The sequence below is a fragment of the Hydra vulgaris genome, chromosome 08 (assembly GCF_038396675.1).
Source record: "Hydra vulgaris chromosome 08, alternate assembly HydraT2T_AEP".
Lineage (NCBI taxonomy): Eukaryota > Metazoa > Cnidaria > Hydrozoa > Anthoathecata > Hydridae > Hydra > Hydra vulgaris.
The window spans coordinates 26,675,280-26,700,973 of record NC_088927.1 but is presented as its reverse complement, the minus strand read 5'-3'; the positions used below and the strand labels follow the sequence as shown (position 1 = coordinate 26,700,973).

Here is a 25,694-nt window from a genome sequence, read left to right as displayed (position 1 = left end):
TGAGTTTTTAAAAGCATTTCTTATTTATTTAAAACAATATATTTTTTATTGAAAAGTTTCTTTAGTTCTTTTTTTTTTATTTGATTTGAAACCTGTTTATTTTTTTTTTTATTGTTTGACAAAAACTTAATTATAATGAAGTAATGAAGTATATTAAAAATATGAAATTATTTATTGATGTTTTTGCAAATTTATATAAATCGTTACAGTGTCAATTTTAATTTTTAGATATTTTATTAAGTAAGCCATTAAATAAAGGATAATGTGTTTTAAAACTAAATTAAATTAAAAAATTGAATTTTAAACAAGTTTAGATTAAATTTGTCATTTTTATTTTCAAATATCAACCCCCAATTTTTAGCAATTGAATTCAGTCTTTTTTTAGTTGATTCAGATTCAACTAAAAAAAGACTGAATTCAATTGCTAAAAGATATTGCCGTTCAGCAAATATTAAATGAGTATTTACCTCACTGAAAATTTTTAATTTCTTTTCTTCTAAAGATTCTATTTCTCTAGAGTTCAAATCATTCGTGGTGTATAAATTCGTCTGTGCAGTATGTAACTCCTGTTGTATAGACGAAACTACTTGCCATCTCAAGCCCCAGATATCAACATTACAAGAGGGACGAAAAGTCTCATATCTATAAACATCTCCATGCTAATGAAAATTGTTTTATGCAAATAAATGATGTCTTTTTCTGTGTTAGATTCGGCATCTAACAAATTTGAGCTAAAACTTAAAGAAAGTATGTTTATAGAATGGTATAATGGTAAAACCTGGTATGAAAAAACGGGTTAACCATGTACAAATGACACTATCTGTTTAGCTTCTATTTTTTATACATATTGCGTTTCTTTTTAACCTATGCTTTTGTTATTTCCTATTTCTTTTGTATGACATGATAAACTTTTTAACTGATTTTGATGTATTTTTGTAATTATATTATTATTAGTTTGTACAAGAATAATTATATTTGTTTTTTTTTAACACCCTTATAGGTATTTTAACAAATTTTAAATATTTAATTTTAACTGAAGATGACTAGTGTTAGTCGAAACATGTATTCTTTTTTATTTAAAAAAATGGTTTTAAAAATTAGATAATTTGCCTTGTTTATGAAAATACTTATATTTTTGGTGCTTAAAAGAAATTTTGGTTATATATATATATATATATATATATATATATATATATATATATATATATATATATATATATATATATGTATATATATATATATATATATATATATATATATATATATATATATATATATATATATATATATATATATATATATAAATCAGTAAAAAACACTAACTTTTTTTCTTCTACTTGAAGTTTCACCATTGCTGGATCATCAAGAAGAGTTACTAAATCTCAAAAAAAAATTCAATTTATAGAAAAAAATATTTTACAGGAAGTTATAAATTATTATAAAAAAATTTTAATTACTGTTACAAAGGTCTCAAACAAAACTACTCAAGAGGAACACTGAAGTTCAACGAAGCGTATAGCGTTTGGATAAACATTTGTTTATCAACCAAACTGTTAACTAACCGTAGCCGCGTCTAGCGTCTGCTGAAGAAATAAAAACGCGAAGAAGACGAGATATGGGGGTGTATGTGAATATAGATATAGGGGATATACAAGGTTGGGGGTTGGAGCAGATGGTCAGTCAGAAGAGTTAGTGAAACAATAACGGATTAATTAATTAAAAGACGAACTATTTAAGAGAATAATATAAATTGTATTTATATATATATTTGATTATTTATATTTGGGTAAACGAGACGTAGTTGTTTATTTAAATAAAGTCACTTTATAAACACTTTGGAGTAAACCTATAACGCATAACCACGAGTGAAATCTATTACGTAACATTTGGAGGCACTGCCCGGATACAAGTGGATTCTATCTCTGCTTGGGCCGATCAATTTACCTACGTAAGTAAAGATTAACTTTTGTTTATCTCGTTATTGTTACTCACGCCAGATTACTCGAACAGAGCTGTAGCTATATTGACTTTGATGTTTACTTATGAGCCGTTTACGCTCAGGGAAAATTTGTTCATTTACTGAAACAACTCATTGCGGTGATACAGACAATAATTCTCACACCTCTCTCAACGACTCCTCCTCTGATTCTAGCGACTCCTTAAAACTGTCAGACACCAACCCGTTTAAAACCAAAACCATTCGTTCTCCAACGAATCCTGAAGTGAAGAACAGCATGTCACTTGAGCAAATTTTAGAACGTTTGGCATTAAAACCAAGCCAAGAACTACATCCGAAAGTTTTCAGGGGTACAGAAGTGGAAGACATTACTGAATGGTTAGCCAGCTTTCGGCGTATTGCGTTGCACAATCAATGGACAGAGGAAAGGAAATTACTAGTGTTTCCACTTTATTTAGAAGGCAGCGCTCTAGTTCATTATGAGACACTTCCCGCACTTGCTAGAAACGATTACCACGAACTCCAAGAGAAATTCCGGCGACATTACGATAATGCAAATATTGCATGGAACCGGAAAATGGAACTGTTTAGCTTGTCACAGGATACCGATCTCACCTCCTACACCAACACCATCGATAAACTTAGTCAGCAGTTAGGCATCAATGACGAGACAAAGTTAAACCTATTCATTAAAGGACTAAAACCCCACCTGCGGGATGCTCTTAAATTAAAGCAACCGTCTGATTATCAAGCCGCAGTAGCTTTTGCTAAGCTCCAAGACTCAATCGGATCGGATTCAGTTATATCTCGATTGGAAGCCAAGCTAGATGCACTTCTTAATCCCCCAAAGCAAACAGTTGTGGCTTCTACCTACCGCGAACACCCAAACTTAAATCAGCGTATTGGTGAGCTACAGTCAGAAATAGACTCATTAAGGCGGAACAATAACCGTCTCGCCCAGCACGAAAGATTTCGTCCTGCTGGATGCAACTTACGTACCAGTGATGGGCAAGTAATATGTAACCGATGCTTAAAGGTAGGACACACCCAAAGGTCGTGCTCTGACCAAACCTTCCCATTATCCGGGAAAAATCATTATCAACCTATATCGCCGCAACCTAACCACTGGAACCATGATACACAAAACTCGACTTCGTTTTGCAATACTCCTTCCCCGAATAGACAATTTCGAAATAATGAACCAAGAAACAGTCCGCAGTCGGATAGCCGAATTCCCCAGCGACACACCAACACACTCGAATCGGATCCGGAAGAGGACCCTGGTTCCGAAATCTGGGGTAAAGTATTCAAATTTAAAGTACTTATTCTTATGGACACAGGTGCTAGATGTAGTATATTGGACGAAACCATCTTCGAAAACATTAAGAATCAAGTTGCCAAACCGCTTCCCTACTATGGCACTCTGAGAACAGCTAATGGAGCGCCACTTCATGTCCTAGGAAAAACCTTATGCCCCATTAATATTGGAGGTAATATCTTTGAGCATGAAATGCTAATTGCTAAAGACTTAACCCATCCAGTAATTTTAGGGTATGACTTCATGAGCCAATTTAATGTCAGATTAGACTGTGGGAATCATCTGGTTACATTTGAAGGTAAATTTGTTATAAATATGATCAGTAAACCTATCAATGATAAATTTGCCACTGGAATAATTATTGATGATACGCCAATCCACCGTAAAACACAAATTAATGAACTTAAGGACAAGTGGTTGAATATTTCCAAAACTTTATTGAGACGTAATTCGCTTATCGACCAACCCAATGTCAAGGCTGATAGCAAAACACAACAAGAGAATCTGACGCCGCAGTCCGATACGCCGCTTACACCAGATGAAGCTATAGTGTCCCAGCCACTGCCCAACGACCGCTGCCAATACCCTATAGTCCCTGTAGGCCGTCTAGATAGAATCGATACACCCCAACCTAACTTGAATATTACGGATGAAGCGCTTTTTCAAGAGTTACCAAAAAAAACTACTGGAGAGTTTGTAATGACCACGGTATGTGCCAAGAAGGAAATGAAAGCAATTCCGAAATGTGAAACTATCCTCACCATAGCACACGCCTTAGAAACTAAGGAGGACTGTCTTTTCGTTTCAAAATGGTTCAGAGACCATTTTTTTTAAAGAACAAGGTGTCCATGTTTTTCCAACCATAACCCATGGTGCATCTAACCAAGTTAAGCTTCATATGGTTAACCCCTCACCGAAATATGTAACCATTGGTAAAAATCAAGTAATTGGGGTTATTATTCCATTACCCCCCAAAATCTCTGACGAATACGGCACTAGGTTGCCTGACGGGTTGATAGATTTGTTGGAAGCAGAGACTAACGCCGCCGCGTTGGGTCCTGAAGAAAAACCCACAACGGAAATAGCTTTAGACATTGAAGTTCTAAATGAGGCAACAGAGACAAGTGATGAATTTCGTTTTGAGGAAAGTAACCAGAAAGAAAAAAAACAAGTAACATTTGCAACCAATAAAAAAGAAACGGATAAAATACAACCTAGCTTGCCGGAAAACGAAATTGATGACTTAGATATATTTAAAATGGAGGAAATAATAGGTAAAAGGTAAAGGAAAGGTAGAACGCAATACCTAGTTAAATGGCAGGATTTTCCTTCGACTCAAAATATGTGGGAACCAGAAGAAAACATCTTTGATAAACAAGTAGTGCAAAAATATTTAGAGAAGACAAAAAAAAGTCTACATGTTTCCGCAATAACAAGAGTATTTTCGATTAGACAACAAGATGACAAACAGACCAGAAATAGACTCTTGCCAATTTTCAATATAAACAGATCATGGAATATAATGATTTCCATTATTCTCTCATGCTTACTCGTAATACCTACATTGACCACAGGGTTATTTGTCGGTGAAGTCTATGATTGTACAAAGGTGCAGCCTATCGGAGTTTATCAGCTACCTTCAATATTATCTTGTGCGCATAATATGCATTCCTTAAATGATTCTGTAAAGACATTCGTGGCAGATGTTTACGCCTACCGATCACAAACAACGACAGTAATCTTATATCATTGTTATGCCGAAAAGGTCACCCTCACATGCCAATCAAACTTCCTTAACCAAAAGTCAAGAGAGGTAGATTCAAAAAAAGTAGCTGTAACACAAGGAGAATGTCTCTCAGCCATGACCACCAAAATTTCACCATATGGAGCGCTGCAAGTAGCTGGCCCTAACGCATGGAGAACAGTAGTTTCAGACGAATTCCATTGCTCATGGATGCGCACAAAAACGGCGGATTATATGCACTTCAATATGAGAATATACAAAGGACAACTTACCGGGCGATCTTTAACGATAGAACAATATGTCACAAAGAGTCCATGTTATTATGTCATGCGTCGGTGTGTGCCTACTGAATGGCCAGAATCAGTAATTGTCTGGGAGTCCATTAAACACGACGAAGAAGTCATGAAAAAGATAGGTACATACCCTATCGAGCAGATTGGAGAATTTATCCTAATCAGGAGCCTAAAAATCGGCGGTGCAATACAGCTATCAGAACCAAAGGGCAACATGCTTACTCTGGATAACGGCATGATCCTAAAAGATCCCACGTTCCCAGAGGATGTTTTTCAACAATACAAGTCCACTGCAGCCAATTATTCCCAGAAATTAGTAAATGATCCAGCTACGGTCATTTTGGAAGCGCATATTTCTGTCGCCCTCATGTCCCAAAAAATGAGTATGATAAGTGCCTGGGAGCAAATGTGCTTTATACAGACCGAAATTTCCCGCATCCATCGGTGGATGATTACTCAATTTCCTACAACATCGGCAGAATGGATACACCAATCTTCGGGTGTGACTGTTGAATCAGCCGGCGATGCTCTGTTACTGTCAAAGTGCATAAATTATACTAGATATGCCATAAACTATGCCCGGAAGATAGGCAATTTCTGTTTTGAGCACTTCCCTATAACTTTACCAAGTTCAAATATCACTTTTTTTTTAAAAGTTAGTGATAGGAAGTTAATAAGGACCAGTCCTTGAATCCCTTGTAAGCTCAGACCTAAACACACCTACCTACAAGATCCAAGACAAAACACCATGTACGAAGTAACAGCCTTCGGACGAGTTAAAATTGTTGGAACTCAGCTAGATAACGTTCTACCTTCAAAGACTAAACCAATTCCCCGCATTGGAGGCTATAGTAAGGATATTTTAGTCGATAAACCACAACGCCTTTCACCGTATACGGTCTTACAACTAATATCAGGGTCGCATGAAACGTTACAAACACTCAAAACCATTAGTGATACAAATGGAGGTGATATTTTGACAGGCATTGGTACGGCCTTAGGCAGTGCCCTACAAGCCACAGCAAGCGGAGGGAGCCAAATTATTAAAGCTATCGGAGGAGCCATTAAAGACTCCCTAAGTGGTGTTTCCAATTTAGACGAAAAATTAATCCAATCATTTGGTGTTGCTTCATCCACAGTATTAAAAGCCGCAGGAGGAGCTGTAAAAGATGTTGGAGAAGGCGCAGGCTCCTTTTTTCATCAATTTCTAGGTGGTATTAGTGGATCCATTTTGTGGGCAGCAATACTTCTCATAGTCATATATTTGATTGTGAATAAACCCAATTTAAATTATGCCTTACCGTGCCTAAAATGTTTTCAAAAACACTTGGAAAATGAGGCTATGGTGCAGCCACGACAAGATCAGTCAACATCAATGTCCCCTAAAGGAAAAAGACATTCCACGCGTGCTTGCAAGTATCCGGCTTGTAAAGATGTCCATAGAGACTAGAAGATTACTTGTTAACGGTAATGGCAGGATCTTTGAACAAGAGTCCTGGATGGGATTTGAGACGCCCCAACCACCACGAGTTTCCTACGGTCAAGATGTTTCCTGTAGTTTATTACAATGAGTTTTATGATGATGTTTTCATGTTGCTGTTTCGCAATGATACTGTTTAGCAATGATTTTAATGATGCTGTTTTCATGTTGCTGTTTTGCAATGATGCTGTTTAGCAATGACTTTTATGATGATGTTTTATGTTGCTGTTTCGCAATGATGCTGTTTCGCAGTCATGCTGTTTAGCAATGATTTTTATGATGATGTTTTATGTTTCGCAATGATGCTGTTTTCATGTTGCTGTTTCGCAATGATGCTGTTTAGCAATGATTTTTATAATGATGTTTTATGTTGCTGTTTTGCAATGATGCTGTTTAGCAATGATTTTTGTGATAATGTTTTATGTTGCTGTTTCGCAATGATGCTGTTTTCATGTTGCTGTTTCGCAATGATGCTGTTTAGCAATGATTTTTGTGATAATGTTTTATGTTGCTGTTTTGCAATGATGCCGTTTAGCAATAATTTTTTCTGAGTCCGAGGACGGACTTTTCCCTTTCCCCGTAAGTAATGTTACGAAGGTCTCAAACAAAACTACTCAAGCGGAACACTGAAGTTCAACGAAGCGTATAGCGTTTGGATAAACATTTGTTTATCAACCAAACTGTTAACTAACCGTAGCCGCGTCTAGCGTCTGCTGAAGATATAAAAACGCGAAGAAGACGAGATATCGGGGTGTATGTGAATATAGATATAGGGGATATACAAGGTCAGGGGTTGGAACAGATGGTCAGTCAGAAGAGTTAGTGAAGCAATAACGGATTAATTAATTAAAAGACGAACTATTTAAGAGAATAATATAAATTGTATTTATATATATATTTGATTATTCATATTTGGGTAAATGAGACCTAGTTGTTTATTTAAATAAAGTCACTTTATAAACACTTTGGAGTTAACCTATAACGCATAACCACGAGTGAAATCTATTACATAACATTACTATATTTTTTTGGTTAACGGGAAGTTGCAGAAAGTAATTGTTAAATAAATTTCTTTGGAATGGGGATAGTTTAATTTGGTCATTTGTTTTTATAATTTTTTAAGAGGTGTTTATTTTCGTGCCTACATTTAGAAATTAATTCAGATTTTTTATTTAATAAATTTTCCTGATTTAAATGAGTAATTATTTCAAATTTTTCTTGCAAACATAGCATACATTTTTTGGAAATGTTATTATAGGCAGGGGCAGATTTTAGAATAAACCATTGTAAATTAAAATTTTTATTTTTTTCTTTTAAATCCTAAATATATTTTGACAGCATAGTCTCTTTTGAATATTTTTTGTGTTTAAACGATTGTTTGTGGTTGGCATAACGTTTTTTCCATTCCCCCTCGGTTAAGCCAATATATTGTTTATCAGGGTTATTTTGTGAGGAAACAATGCACTTGTAAATAACATTTTTCGAAAGGCATTTTCCATTTCAAGGGCAATCTATTTTTTGTTTACATTTACAATAATCAGTGTTTTTTTCTTTTATATGTTCATTTTTATTAATTAACGCGTAGTTGTGGCCTTTTATAATTCTTTCTAAATTTTTTGTACAACTATAACTTACTTTAATGGTATTTCTGTTAAAAATCTTATGTAATTTATTAGAGGGAGGAAAATGTTTGTCTACTAATTTTAGAAAATTTTTACCTATATTTGTTGAAACATTTTTGTTGTACGGGAGGGGGGGGGGTAGGGGGGGGGGAGTTGAACCAAATTATGTTTCTATTTCTATTATGCTTTTTTGCAATTTTCTTTTCAAATTTTAGCTCGAATTTTTGAAAGCCACTTTTTTTTAGGGCATCTTCATAAACGCGTTTAGAGGAATTAAAAATATTTTCATTACAAGAGTTTTGGTCTAGCCTATAGTTAATTGAAGTTGGAATTTGTTTTAGAATTTGAGGGGAATGGTTCGAATTCACATTAATATACAATAATTCGTCATTAGGCTTTTTGTAGGGCTTATAGGAACTTTCAGAGAGGTTAAATCAAGAAAATTCATCAAGAAAATTCACTATTTTTAAATTTATTTTTATTACAATTTGGAAGCCAATGTTTTTAAAAACTTTAATGATATCTTATCTAATTTTATCGAGTTGTGGCCCTGATTTTTTATGCATTATTATTAAACCGTCGTCGTGGTAAAGACCTAATTGATTAATTTGGATTATTTTAGCTGGTGTATTTAAAATATATAAACCTACAAATTCGCAAATTTCTGCTCCGTCGTAACTTCCCATTGTTACATCAAAGCATACGTCTGTTGCTTTTTTCTTCCACGTTTCCTTATTAAAATAGAGTCCTCATTGAGGGGTAAAAATCAATAATATCAAATTTGATATTATTGATTTTTACCCCTCAATTACAGCAGAAATTTTAGATAAAACAATAGAATTTGGAAAATCCCATTTAGAAATTAATGAGGACACTATCCGTATAATTAAGCACTGCAGAAAAACTTTACTCTATTTTAATAAGGAAACGTGGAAGAAAAAAGCAACAGACGAATGCTTTGATGTAACAATGGGAAGTTACGACGGAGCAGAAATTTGCAAAAAAAAAAAAGAGACTATGCTGTCAAAATATATTTAGAATTTAAAAGAAAAAAATAAAAATTTTAATTTACAATGGTTTATTCTAAAATCTGCCCCTGCCTATAATAACATTTCCAAAAAATGTATGCTATGTTTGCAAGAAAAATTTGAAATAATTACTCATTTAAATCAGGAAAATTTATTAAATAAAAAATCTGAATTAATTTCTAAATGTAGGCACGAAAATAAATACCTCTTAAAAAATTATAAAAACAAATGACCAAATTAAACTATCCCCATTCCAAAGAAATTTATTTAACAATTACTTTCTGCAACTTCCCGTTAACCAAAAAAATATAGTAATTAAAATTTTTTTATAATAATTTATAACTTCCTGTAAAATATTTTTTTCTATAAATTGAATGTTTTTTGAGATTTAGTAACTCTTCTTGATGATCCAGCAATGGTTAAACTTCAAGTAGAAGAAAAAAGTTAATGTTTTTTACTAATTTATATATATATATATATATATATATATATATATATATATATATATATATATATATATATATATATATATATATATAATATACACTTATTGTTTAACTAAATAATGTGCATTTACATACATACATACAACTTATTTTATTGTTTAATTTAGTTTTAGAAGTTTTTAGAATAAAGTCAACTAATTTTTAATGGTTTATTTTGTCTTCTTTTTTCCATATATTTGGAAATGACTTGATTTTTTTATATAATATTCTTTGCTCCTTTCATTTAGGAACTTTGCTATTAGGTTAAAGTGTCAGCTGTTTAATTATTTATGAAAGTTGTCTACTTCTCTACAAATATGTAGTAGATATCTATTTAGGCTTTATTTCTTTATTGTTCTTCCTAATTTTTTCCTAAACATAGGCGTCAAATCATACCAATAGAAAATGCTCAAATTTAAAAAAATACAAAAAATGAATCTTATTGAGTTATAATAAAGTTATTATTTGTTTTACTATTTACTACTTAGTTTTAACTTTCTCTTTATTTAAGACATTGAAAGTAATTTGGTTGTAAAGAATAGGCATTTCACTTATTTCTATTATTAAAGTTTAAAGTCCACTAATTGGTCTGTCTTCCTACACAAATGGCCAAGTTGAAGTGTTTTATTTAACAAATAATGATAAGAAAATTATGAAAATAAGTAAGAAAATGTCAAGCACATTAAAAAGAAGCAATTTTGCTAATTCTAAATATGACTTTATTACTGAATTAGAACAATTTAACAATTTTAAAACTTTTCCAGAGCATTTTTGAAAAATCAGTATGCTAACCTTTTTTTATACAGCTTTCAATGTGTCAACAGCAATATTCTATTTTTTCAGCCTTATCTTTAGCATAATTAAAATTATTGAATCTTTTATAAACATTGAAATTTAGATGATCAAGTATCATATATATCTAAATATGAAGTAATCAATTTCAACATCAGCATAGTTTAAAAAAGTTTTTTGTTGAGATATTTTTCTAGTTTTTCCTGTGGTGTAGAACTGTAGTGTAGAGTCTTTAGAACTGGAGTTCGGGGGTTAGAATCTTGCTCTGGCCATATATACATAATTGGTAATGAAGAAGGCATGAACTTTCTGGCTAATTGCTATTCCGCAGTGCTCTGTGATCTGACCATTAAGACAATTTAGAGCACCTAAATAATTAACAAAATATAAAATTTAATTAGACTTTGCATTAGGCAGCTGTGCATCTTAGTTAATGCAAATACTCGTTTTTAAAATAACAAAAAATAAAACATGGAATTAATGTTTTAAATTTTCTTAAGTTACGAAAAAGCAAAGAGGTTTAAACTCTTTTTGTTTAATAAGTTTATATATTTTTAATCACTATGATAGATATAAAACTGTATTTATGAATTTATAACTTAAATTAATAAGTCTGAATTTAATTATTTCCCATCTTTTAACTCAATTGAGAAGTATTTAAAGTTCTTTTTTAATTTTCTTTGATGCCTATAACTTTTGCTTAAATGACATTATATTAATAATATTGTTAAATTTTGTTTAGATGATGCTATTCTGCCAAATACTCTGATCCTCCCAAAAGGTTTGAAAGTGAATTTTTTCGATTTAACTTTTTACTTTGTAATAGTAGTATATGATGTTGCATAATGATATGTATATGACTTTGTAATTGGTACTATATGATACACTTATTGAATGAATTAGTGGTTAATGAATGAATTAGTTGTTACATGATTGTAGTGTGTATTTTGTATATATTGTTTTATATTTGTTGTATTTATGTATATGTAGTAAATATCTTATTTGCAATAAGTTATTAAAGTTTATTAAATTAAGTATTATGCATTTCTCATAGATTCTGTTTTAGTGGTTAATGAAGAGATATTGCAAAAAGATAATCTTATTGCAACATTACCATTCCTCGAAAAAACATATTTAGTGTCATTCAAAATAAAACCCACTTTGTATCCACAAGGGTATTATAGCATAATTCATTTGACTACTGGAGGAAACGAGGGTGAGTTTGGATTTAGAACTCCTGGTGTATATTTTTACGGTACAGGAAAGCTCTCTGTTTGGTCTGCAATCAATGGAAATCCTAATAGAGAATATATCACACCTGAAGCACTGTCCTTAAACCAATGGTCCAGCATTAGAGTAACTCAACATCAAATTAACAGTATATACTTCTTCAGAGTTTATGTAGATGGGAAATTAAAGATTGACATCAAAAACTCAGATCCACGTTCATTTAAAAATGTTAAAGTGTATAATGCAGATCCTTGGTATGAAGCGCAACCTGCTAGTATTAAAGATCTGAAAATATTTAGTGGAAATGTTGGTAAGATAAATAATTACATTAACAAAAGCTTTGTTTTAATTTGCATATGCAATAGTTTATATTTATACAATAGTGCATATACAAAAGCTTCTTAACCATAGTTTATAATTATTTATATGCAGTATTATAAAATTATACAAATATAGTTATTTATATGCATATGTTTATATATATATATATATATATATATATATATATATATATATATATATATATATATATATATATATATATATATATATATATATATATATATGTATATATATATATGTATATATATATATGTATATACATACATATGTATATATATGTATGTATATATATATATATATATATATATATATATATATATATATATATATATATATATATATATATATATATATATATATATATATAATATATATATAGCCTATGGTTTTTTTTTAATCTGTATATTTACTCGGCTTGCTACTATAGTGGGCCTCGATTGGTCTCTAAAGATCATTAAGTAATCGTATGGCAAAAGTTATGCATTTTTATTTATGTTGATTTTGTAATAAAGGAGTTTTATTAGAATACGATAGAGAATGATCAGATAGATGTGTTGTGTAAGAGGGCAGTGAATTTTAAAAATTTTGGAAAAAAAGCTATAACAGGCTAGTTTAAGGTCATGTTTTATAAGTGTTTAAAGGTAGTATATACTTTTGAAAGATATCTTATACTGCTATAATAATTAAAAAAAAAAAAGAATAATTGTTGATTTTATACATTCATTATTATACTTAATGGTATTGGGTTTACATTTTTATGAATTACCATTTAACGGTATTGGAATAATATTTAAAATCATATTTAGCTTTTATTTTATTAAAATATAAACATCATACTACTATGATCAAAAAGTAAGGTGAATTTTTTTATAAAATGAAAAATCTTTATTTATTCTTCCAAATCTGTATCGTCCCCCTCAAAATAATCCCCCCCCCCCCCGGCCCCAATGCACTTTTGCCAACGTTTTTTCCAGTCTTCGAAGCATGCCGAAAAGTTCTCGGTAGGGATAGCCTTCAATGCGCGTGCCGATTCACGTTGGATCTCTTCAATGGACTCAAAACGATTTCACTGGAGTGGTCTCTTGAGCTTTGGGAACAGCCAGAAGTCACACGGTGCTAAGTCGGGCGAATACGGTGGTTGTGGAGCAACATGGGTAGAGTTTTTGGCGAAAAACTCACGAAGAACCAGTGCTGTGTGCGAAGGCGCATTATCATGGTGCAAAATCCAAGAGTTATTGGCCCATAATTCCGGTCTCTTTTTGCGAATAGCTTCACGCAAACGTCGCATAACGCTTAAATAATATTCCTTGTTGACAGTTTGTCCAGTTGGAAGGAATTCGTAGTGCACGACACCACAATAATCAAAGAAAACAGTCAACATGACCTTGATTTTTGAGCGACTTTGACGTGGTTGCTTCGGTCTCGGCTCGCCTTTTTCACGGTATTCACTCGATTGGTCAGTTGTTTCAGGGTCGTATGCGTAGACCCAAGTCTCATCGCCAGTAATAATTTGTTTGTAGACGTCTTGATAGTCAGAAAGCATTGCTTCGCACGTTTTAACGCGACGCTCTTTTTCAAAGAAATTGAGAAATTTCGGCACCAAACATGATTTGAGTCTTCTGAGGCCCAAATGATCCTTCAAAATCGCTTGCACCGACCCAAATGATATTCCAACCATGTCAACAAGGTCTCGAATGGTTAACCGACAATTTGCAAGCACCAATTCTTTGATTTTGTTGATGTGGCGATCATCAATCGAAGTCGATGGTCGTCCGGAGCGTTCCAAGTCATCAACACGTTCTCGGCCTTCTTTGAAGTCTTTGTACCACTTGTAAACATTTTTTTGAGACATAGTCTCTTCACTGAAGGCCTTTTGCAACATTCGATACGTTTCAGCAGCAGAAATATCATTCCGCAAACAAAATTTAATAGCACTTCTTTGCTCAACAAAATTAGACATCATGAAAATCGCCGAATGCACTTTTGGTACTTCAGAAACAAGCGTAAACAAAAAAAATAATTATGAGTTTGACATGTAATTTGGCGCAAATGTTAATGACATTCCTACCAACTTAAAAATAAAAAAGATTGGACAATTCAAATAAGGCGCGAAGTTTAAATTAAAAATTCACCTTACTTTTTGATCACAGTAGTATATGTTTCAAAACACAATTTAGCTCGAGAGCATGTTTTTAGCTAATTAATATTATTACTATTTTTTTCATATTTTGTTCATTTATGGTTTATACATTATAAACAATAAACAGCACATAGTTGTTAGTTTTTTTTTTACTTTCGGAGGAATAAAACTAATCATTATTAAATTTTAGAGCAACTAATAGAAGATAGAGAAACACCTTTGGTTCAAAACAAACTGGTGGCAGTTGTTCCAATATTGGATAAAACTTATAAAATTTATTTTTATATGAAACCAAACTCATATTCTGAAGGTTGGCACAATGTTGTTCGTTTCAACATTGGTTCTGATGCAAATGCATATGATGATAGAGTTCCAGGAGTGTGGTTTCATAACAGTGGTGATGGCAGTCTTTCTATTACTGTTCCTCAAAGTGGAAATCTGAACAGTTCCTTCAAAACAGCTCCTATTCCTTCTAACATGTGGTCACTCATTGAAATCAGTCAGCAGTTAAAAAATATTGCGTATGAGTATACAATAAAATTGAATGGAAAAATAGTTTTTATAGTAGAAAATTTTCAGCCAAAGTCCTATAAAAATGTTCATGTTTATGCTTCAGATCAATCATATCAAACTCAAGATGGTTTTATAAAAGATTTTGCAATAATAAACGGAAAAGCAGGTATCCATAAACAATCTGAAACTGTTACCTTGTTTGATAAATGATTTTAACGTTTATTACTGTTATATACACTTAAATAATAATTTACTTGTTATGTTTGTTGGTATCTAACTAAAAATTGCTTTAAAAATAAAGCTTATCTGTTTTGGGACCCATTTTTATTGGATCATTATGTCAGGCATATACAATATTAAGGATAGTGTTTTTTAAATAACTTTTTAATGCTGTTTGGTGAGAAATGATTTTTAATAAACATTCTTAGTATACTTTAGCAGATGGAATTAGAAAAGTTTTCTTAACTTAAAATAAGTCAGTTTTGTACATTTAGAACTTTTAAAGTTTCTTTAATGATTTAGCTAAAATAATTTCTAAGTTCATATACTCAATTAGCAATCTTACTCTCTGAATATAATCGTGATTTAAAATTTTTAAATTATGTTTGTAACATAAGTAAGATATGTTTATCTTGATATTGCGCCACAAACATAGTTTTTATTTGATGTTTATCAAAACTGTTTACTTGTAAACAGTAAAATGAATTATTAACCTTCATTTTGAGATCTATTTTTTGTTTACCTTTAGGTTTTAATTTATTAGGTATTATTTGGTGACTTGATATGTCAAAAGCTCTCGAAGATTCTAGAATAATAATCCTTTTAAGAATTTTTTTATCCATTTTTTAAAAATGTTGCATAATTAGAGTAACTTTCAACTTCTGTTAACTTTTGATTTCTTTTTATATTAAACAATATTTATATCACAAAAGAGTTTGTATTTTCTTTTATATGCTTTGATTGACTTAATTTTTTCAGATTTCTTGAATTTTCAAATATATGAAAGTACCAGCATATGCTTATATATTGTTTTCTTATATTTAGTACACTATTTAAAAAACAGTTTTCTATTGTATTTATAAAATTTCTGAGAAAAAGTTAGTGATAGAGTAACCAGGTTGAGAAATGTAGTTTGTCGCATTAATCAAACAAGGAGGTAATTATTTGTAAGTGCTAATTTCTGTAGCTTGTCTTTGTTTAAATTTTGTTCCAACTATATGACTCCAAATATTATACTTAAATTAATTTAAAGTGTTAAATAAGTTTAATAAAAGTTTTCGTATGATAAATAAATTGTATTTCAGAGTAAATGATGTATTTTCTATATTACATATATATATATATATATATATATATATATATATATATATATATATATATATATATATATATATATATATATACATATACATATATATATATATATATAAATATATATATATATATATATATATATATATATATATATATATATATATATATATATATATATATATATATATATATATATATATATATATATATACATAGAGGCTATTCTAAGAAAAATATTTGGCCGCGGTTACCCCTGTCCCAAAAAAATTTAGCAGAAAATTGGCATTTTTTTGCGAAAAAAACAATATTTGCTGTAAAAAATATATTATATATATTATATATTTATATATATATATATATATACATACATACAGTACTGTGAATAAGTTTTAGACCACTTACATTTCTTCAAAAAATCCCGGAGAATTCTTCTCTAATATTTAAATAATATTTGTAGTTCTAAATTATAAACTTGTTAAAACACATGTATTTCACACAAAATATGGAACAATTACAAACTTTTTAATGTCAAACTTCACAAAAAACTCTTTGGGTCAGCTTGCAGTCATACTGTTCAACTAAAGTTGAAGCCTGCATAGGACTTGAAATCAATAAAACTGCTTGTACAAGTTTACAATGTGAATGGAATCGATCTAAAAAACATGTTAGTCCTACAGCATTAGGAAACATAAATTTTAGCTGCCCGAAAAAAAAACAATTGCCCCTACATAATCAAGTATCCAAGAATGTTGATAAAAATTGTTATTCTTATAAACAGTATGCTGGTATTTCAAAGTCCAAGTTTAATGAACTGAAAGAATTAGGACTTGATGCTGCTTTTCCAACAAGTATTGATGAAACTGATTTTTTGTATTCTAATGAAACTAATACAGCAGAAGAAACTGATGAAAGTCCTCCCTGTCTAAATACAGATAATGTAACTTTAAGGTTTATCTTGTAATAGATTGTAAGTTATAGTATGTCTCAATATATACTTTCCCCTTATATAATATATATTTATATAATTTTGTTAAAAAAGAAGTATTCAAATACTATTTTTATATTAAATAGAAAATTGTTTATAATTTTTCAGAATTGTTTGATAATTGGTTAATAAACAATACTTGTATGTTTAAATTAACTATTGCACAAATTGATTTCATAATATTATTCAATAAGTCAACTTGTGTTATAGGAATAGCACTTGAAAGTATTTTAGAAATCTTTAATCTTCCAATAACACGTTCAATGTGCATTCTTAAGTGAGACAATTTTCTAGACTCCTCAACTTCTTTAGCAGATAACTGTTTTTTTCCTTTTGTGAATGAAGGCCTGTACAATGTTGCACCTTTTAATGCTAACTCGTCTTTAATAAGAAATCCTCTATCAGCTAGGATACTGTCTCCATATCTTACAAAATCTAAAAAACCTGATTTTATTGTAATTTCCTTATCAGAAATTCTTCCACCCCAACCATGTGATAAAAATGTTATTGCACCAGCTGGGCTAACACCAATCAGGTATTTAATAGTATCTGTGCTTTTATAATTTGACCAGGTGATAGCTCGAGCTTCTAAATTATTTGGGTGCTGTATAAAAATCTCCGTACAATCAATTATGACAACACATTTCTTAAAATTCTGAAATTTTGATGGCATAATCTGTCATATTGCTGTTTGCGAAGGCCGTATAATTAGATATTAAACTTTTTTACCCATGGCAGGGATCCAGTTTCTTAAAATTTTGGTAACATTTTCTCTGCTAATATTAAATCGGTATGAGAGATCTCTATTTGATAAACCTAGTTGTAGCAAACATCAAAAGTAGGAGGAAGTGATTTTCATAGCTCAGGTCTTTTCGCACTTGTGTGACATTTTCTATGAAAAGAGAAAGAATCCAATTGAATATCTTTCCGTTTTTCCATTTAGTGAAACTTATGGTGATTTAAACTTTAAACCAGTCATAAAGTTTAAATCACCATAATTAAGTTTCACTAAATGGAAATCGCATGCTGCTCTTCTTTTCCAGTAATTTAGTTTCTCTAACAATTTTAATTTTTTTGTTATCTGATTGTTAAGTTTTTCTTGAATTAATGATGCAATTTCTCCTTCATTAAGTTTGAATTCCTAAAAATATAGATTTAATTAAATGAATTGTATTTTTATAGAAAAATACTATTTTATTTATTAATAAAAATAATTAATACTATAAGTATTAGTTTTTAATGCCTTTATCGATAACAATTTTTGGGTTTTCCATTACAGTTAATTCAGCTTCAGATAACTTATCATCTTTTCTGTAATTTAGTTCAATTTTTTTATGTTTTCAATTAACTGATTGCTCGTGTCTTTTAAACTTTTCGTTTGTATTAGTTTCATTTTTATTGAAAGAAAATATGCTGGGAACGTAGTCAGGGTGTAATGGATCATTTGATTTCTTTCCTATAAGATGTTTTTATTAAAAACCACATAATTGAATTATCTTTTAAAACAATCGTATGTAATACTATACCTGATATAAAATGGAGACTGCATATACAAGCATTATCTATTTGTGTTTCAGTCCATTTATCTTGTTTAATAGCTCTGATCCAAAAAATCCTTCTTTCTTTTTCTTTTTCTGTTGTTGTTCTAAATGGAATTCGGTAAAAACTTAAACAATTTTTTTTTTTTTCCTACTTGAGCAACCAAAAGCACAACAAGATACAGACATGTTTCAATAATGTTTTGTTTTCATTTCAATAATGCTTTGTTTTCATTTCAATAATGCTTTGTTTTCATTTCAATAATGTTTTTTTTTTTTTTTTTTTGCCTACCAACTACTGCGCATGCGTTAGTTTACAGCAAAAATGTAAACATTTGCAACTGGTTTATTATTAAACTTAAGTACGCTTCAAAAAAATTACATAGGAAAAAAATTGTAAATATGTCCAATTATACAAGTGGTCTAAAACTTATTCACAGTACTGTATATGTGTATGTATGTATGTATGTATATATATATATATATATATATATATATATATATATATATATATATATATATATATATATATATACATATATATATATATATATATATATATATATATATATATATATATATATATATATATATATATATATATATATACACACATACATGTTTATTATTACATACACATATTTTTTAACTAAGTTACATTTAAGTTACTTATTTTAGCGTTAAGTTTTATTTTAGATGTTTTCAGAATAAGGTCAGCTCATTTTCGATATCCTCTTTGCTTGTTAAATAAGTTTTTTTTTCTATTAAAATCAATGTTTTGTTTATATATATTATATATATTTAGGGTTTTTTTTTATATATTTGCAAATGACTTAATTTTTATATCTTACTTTATGCTACTTTTATTTAGATATAACTAATTAGTTTATTTCTACTTTCTACTTTTTCAAAAAAATATTCTTTAAAAGTTAGTGTCTTTTGTAGTCCAAAATGGGATGCAGTGATGGCTTTATTTTGTTTGGAGCACTTTACATGGCATTTACTGTTCTATTATATCTTCACTTTTTAATATGTATTTCAAGAATAGCTCTCATAAATTTAAGGAAAGCTTTTAAATGGTGACAAATGATGACATAATACTGATACATGGTATAGGTATAGGCTAGGGTGCTTAATTAATAGGTTAAATTTTTTTTTTTTTTTTTTTTTTTTTTGTTATTCCCCTCCTCAAGGCCGATAAAGCCACTACAGGTGAGGAGGCTACTTAATAGTGGTTATAACCCTCTCTTGACTCTATAACTCCGAAACACGAACCTTGACGAACAAGGCTGCTGTGCGGAGAAACAAGTTGAGCGCGGTACTACCAGGGACATGGTGGGGATCGAACTCGGAACCTCTCGCTTATGAAGCGAGCGCTTTACCACTACACCACTACCGCTATAAGTCTAAGCAGTTTGTTTATTTTTTAAAGTTTTTCACTTCTCTAAAAAATACGTAGTAGGTATCAATATTTAAGATTTATTTTTTTATGTTTTTTTTAATTTTTTCCTAATCATAGTCATTAAAATGTATGTGCTAGTTAGTTTGATTGAATAAAAATAAATAATAATAAAATACAAAAAGTAAATTTTATTGGATTTTAAAGTTTTTATTTATTTTACTATTTACTACTTAATTTTTACAATTCTCTTTAATTAAGACATTTGAAGCCTCCTTGGTTGATGCAATTTGCATTGTATCAACCAAGGAGGCACAATTAAAAACCCATGAGTAGACTAAAAAATGTCTACCATTCATCATCCTAGTCAAAGAACAAAATAACCCAGGTTTAGATCTATGCTTGCTTATTAGATCTAAAAAGTAGTACTTTAATGGTCAGTAATGTCTTTTGAGGTTTTCATCAGTAAGCAGAAACAGATTGTAGTTGAAATATGTTCAAGATGAGTATGTTTATTGAAAAGTTATTTTGTTGAGTTATGTTGTTTTTCAAGATATATTTTCAGAACTGGAGTTCTATGGTCCTGGCTCTGGCTATATATGCATAATTGGTAATGAAGAAGGCATGAACTTTCTGGCTAATTACTATTCCATAGTGATCTGTGATAAGACCATTAGGACTTTTTGGAGCACCTAATAAACTAACAAAATTAAAAACTTAAGTAGTCTTTGCATTAGGCAGCTGTACATTTTGGTTAATGCAAATTGGGTACTTGTTTTTAAAAATAACAAAAAACAAAACATGGAATTAATCTTGTTTTAGATTTTTTAGAGTTATGAAAAAGCAAAGAGACTTAACTCTTTTTGTTTAATAAGTTTATATATTTTTAAACACTATGATAGATATATAACTGTATTTATGAGTTATTAACTTAAATTAGTACGAATTAAAATGTTTCCCATCTTTTAATTAAATTGATAAGTATTAAAAGATCTTTTTTAATGTTCTTTGATGCTTATAAATTTTGTTTAGATGACATTATAATTACTAATAATGTTAAATTTTGTTTAGATAATGCAATTCTGCCAAATACTCTGATTCTCCCAAAAGGTTTGAAAGTGAATTTTTCCGATTTATATTTTTACTTTGTAACGGTAGTATGTGGTGTTGCAAAATAATATGTATATGACTTTGTAATGGTACTATATGAAATTTACACTTACTAAATGAATTAGTGGTTACTTTAAATAATTACACGATTGTAGTTTGTATTTTGTATATATAGTTTTATATTAATTATATTCAAGTATATGTAGTAAATTTTTAAATTTATTAGAAATCCGTTATTAAAGTTTCTTAAATTAAGTATCGTGCATTTTTCATAGATTCTGTTATAATGTTTAATGAAGAGATATTGCAAAGAGATAATCTAATTGCAACATTACCATTCCTTGAAAAAGCATATTTAGTTTCATTCAAAATAAAACCCACTTTGTGTTCACCGGGGTACAAAAGTATTATTCATTTGACTACTGGAGGTGACGATGGTGAATTTGGATTTAGAACTCCTAGTGTATATTTGTATGATACAGGAAAGCTCTCTGTTTCGTCTGCAATCAGTTGGTATCCTAATAGTGAATATATCACACCTGAAGCACTACCCGTGAACCAATGGTCCAGCATTAGAGTATCTCAAGTTCGAGTTAACAGTATATACTTCTTTAGAGTTTATGTAGGTGGGAAGTTAAAGATTGACATCCAAAACTTATATCCACGTTCATTTAAAAATGTTAAAGTGTATAATGCAGACCCCTGGTATGAATCACAACCTGCTAGTATTAAAGATCTGAAAATATTTAGTGGAAATATTGGTATTTTCTTTATTTTTATAAATTATATACGACTGGTTACATAAAATAATAATATTGTTATATTGGCTTGTAACAACTAGTTGGTTTTTGTTCAAAGTTTTGAAAATAATTATTGTTAGACTTATTATATTTACAAATAGAAAACAAATTTTTTCCTACTTTTAATTTTGTTTTTATAACTTCTTTTAGTTTTATTAGTCTCTTTTTTATTATTTTTTTTATTTTTTAATCTAAAATAGAGCAAATTATAGAAGACAATGAAACACCCTTGTCTCAAGGAAACCTGGTTGCAGTTATTCCAAGATTAGAAAAGTCTTATAAAATATTTTTTGATGTGAAACCAAATTCATTTTCACAAGGTTGGCGCAATGTTATTCATTTTACAGTTGGTTCTGATGCAAGCAATTATGGTGATAGAGTTCCAGGAGTGTGGTTTCACGAAAGTGGTAATGGTGGTCTTTATATTGCTTCTCATATAAATGGTAACCTTGATAGTGGATTCACAACAATGCCTGTTCCACTTAATCAGTGGTCGCACATTGAAATCAGCCAACAGTTGGAAAAAGACAAATTTGTATACAAAATAAAATTGAATGGAGATTTAGTTTTTGTAGAAGAAAATACACAACCAACTACCTTTGATGATGTTCAAGTTTATGTGTCGGATCCATGGCACATAGTTCAAAATGGCTCAGTAAAAGATCTTAATATTATTAATGGGTTAATAGGTGTGTTGTTATTTTATTTTTGACAAGCAATCAGGTTTTTCTTTTTTCTTAAACAAATTTAAGGTAGTTTATAAAAAAGACAAGTCTAACTAGGTTTTCTTAAGTTTTCTATCTAAACATACAATTTTCAAGTTTTTTTTATTATTTTAACTTTGCAAAACAGTAATACTGTTTTTTCTCTACTTTTCTTTTGAAATAAAACTGTTTCAAAAAAGCCTTGAAGCTAAATGAATAGTCATAAAGAAACAAAATAAAGTTTCTGTATCATAAAAAGACCTAAATTGTGTCAGAAAATGGGTTCTAATCCATAAACTTACAAAAGTTCATTTCATTTGCAAGGTTTTTTAGTTACAGCTTATACTGTTTTTAACTGAATCTAGTATCCTACAAAATTCATTATCAGCCTACTCTAGCTCAGGCTCGGTAGTATAGACCTGCTACTTTTCATTTCATTTAACACCAATTCAATATATTTTTTTTGTTTCAAAGCAGTATATAAATTAAAAAATAAATACTTGTGCCATGTATAAATCAATTCGCAAACACTACTTAACATCTCTTAGGAGTTCTGACTCTCACTTGTTGTCTACAGGTCTCCTCAGTGCACTGATGCTTGGATTTGGGGACCAGAGCCTTACAAGCCTGCTCAAGATATATACGTTTCCAATCTTGCTTAAGTTCTTTTTTAAAATTAGTCTTTAAAGGACCTAAAGTTCTTGTTCCTAGACTTCTGTTCTTTATCTTGAAACATCTTAGTTGATAAACTTTTGTCTTGATGGCCATACATTGTGCATGCGTTATGGTGTGTAAATCTACATTTAACATTCGACAAACAGGCAGTGTTTAACTAATAAAATTACTTTAAATAGGACTTTGAATAGTTCTGTTATATAGACTTATAGACTGTTAATAGACTGTTTTCTTTTTTAGAGAACACAGGATAAAGAAGACAAGCATTCCATAACAGTTTTTTTTTCAAGCATAGTGCTTTGTTTGCAATTGCGTTGTCCTGAAAAAGAAAAAAAACAAAAAGTAAAAAACATAACAAAACATTTGTAAAGTTAACTGTGGTCGAGTTCAAAAATAATAATTTCCATCCTTATGTTAGTATATGTTAATAAGAATAATTTATGAATATGTCATAAAAAAGGGCTTTAGGTTCTAATACACAATCTTCTATCTACTTTTTTTATAAATACTTTGACTTGTAAGTTTAGATAATCAAGTTAGGAGATAAAAGTAAGTTTCCCATGACATGGAAGTTATGTTAAGACATGGTTTATTTAATGATTTTTTTGTGCAAGGTACATTTTCATTAATTTGCGAATTCAACATTAAATGCAATAAATGTCTTTAAAATAGAAAAGGACTGTATTTAAAAGCGCACATCTTGTGCCTTTGTATGCGCATGTAGTTTGTTAGTACTTTATTTTAAGCACATATTACACCTCTGAAAATAACAATGCCAATAAACAAATGTTGTTGTTGTTTTTGTTTTTTTTTGCAAAACCAATTTTTTTTATTGTTTACAGTTAACAGTGCATTTTTTTTATATTTTTTTTTGAATAATATTTTTTTGCTGTTTTGACTTACATTGTTCTGGTAAAAGAGTTAATTTTTATATATTCATATATATATATATGAATATTAATTTATATTTTTAAACCATTTTAAATTATACAACTGATTTTCTGACAAGATAATTTGTGTACCATCAGATGTTATAGTCACATCGAATAAAACATCGACAATGTAGATGTTTATGGTTTACCTAAGAAATAATAAATCCTAAAACTCAAGTGTGGCTATCATTTATTAACACATGTAACCTTTATTAATTTTTCTTGTTGGCCAATCAATTGATTCCAGTTTTATCGTTTTTTTGGTTTTGGTTGTTTTTCTATACATTGTTTTGTATAAATATAGCTTTCAAAATTGACAAATTTTGTTGAAGGCTACCTGTCTACTTCATAGCAAAGTATTTGTATAATCTAGTTATAAAATCAACTCATTTATATATTTGAAAAAGACTTGATAATATATTACATACTCTATTACAGTTTTTAAAGTTAAAACTTTTTTCATGTAAAACAATTTTTTTTTATTTTTAAGTATCATTATTACTTTATCTTCATCTGAAACATTTAAAATATTTTTTTGTAGAGTCATTAGCATGCAAAATGTTTTTCTATTTAGATGATCAAACAGCAAGTGTTGTGCTCATTCTAAAAGGTTGGTTTGGATACATGTTTTTTTATTTTTCTATTGTTTTTTTTGTTTTTTTTTGTTATTATAATCATATAGTAATTCAAGGTATAATTGAATGTATAAAGTAACTTGGTTATTAATTAAAAAAATGATTTTTTATTAGTTTTCATTATTATTATTCTTTTTATTAGTTTTGCATTTATTGATTGCTAAAAAAAAATTGCATTTAGGTAGAGTATTTTCTTTTTTATTTAAATGTTTAAATATATTGGTGCAAGTTTGACTTTGGGAGAATTTCAGCAAGTGGAACCTCTAAATTGACTTACATAACTTAGCAAGAATTGTTTTTTTTTAATTATTTGTACTCGCATTTAAGTGTGAGATAACATGTGCCATGGCTCATTTAAGTGTTAGATTGCATGTCCACATAGCACATGTTAGTAAATTAACATTAACATCAGGTCGATATGTTAACTCTTTATTTAGTAGTCATAGATGAATATTTTTATTTTAACTTTAACATAAGTTACTTGCAAAATTTAATCCATCTTTTAATACAAATTTTAAAACTCTAGCAAAACATACAACAGTGTGTCGGCTCTGTTGGAAAAACTGAAAGAACTAGAATGGACTATTTTTGATAAATATGCTAAAAAAACTGGAGAATGTTTTATTTGAGCATCATTGATTCAATGATGCTCACTTGA

At 29.6% G+C, this 25,694-nt stretch overlaps 1 protein-coding gene across 1 annotated transcript in view; it reads left to right on the top strand.

Annotated features, from left to right (window-relative positions):
* Nucleotides 1-6,782: 6,782 nt before the first annotated feature.
* LOC136083183 (uncharacterized) overlaps nt 6,783-25,694 on the top strand; it is a 53,396-nt gene continuing 34,484 nt past the window's right edge. Inside the window, exons 1-9 of the mRNA XM_065802587.1 lie at nt 6,783-6,926; nt 7,490-7,610; nt 11,462-11,500; nt 11,774-12,259; nt 14,622-15,110; nt 21,252-21,290; nt 21,566-22,051; nt 22,291-22,779; nt 24,976-25,011. Of these exons, the coding sequence (XP_065658659.1) occupies nt 6,783-6,926; nt 7,490-7,610; nt 11,462-11,500; nt 11,774-12,259; nt 14,622-15,110; nt 21,252-21,290; nt 21,566-22,051; nt 22,291-22,779; nt 24,976-25,011 (2,329 nt within the window). The remainder of the gene's footprint in view (nt 6,927-7,489; nt 7,611-11,461; nt 11,501-11,773; nt 12,260-14,621; nt 15,111-21,251; nt 21,291-21,565; nt 22,052-22,290; nt 22,780-24,975; nt 25,012-25,694) is intronic.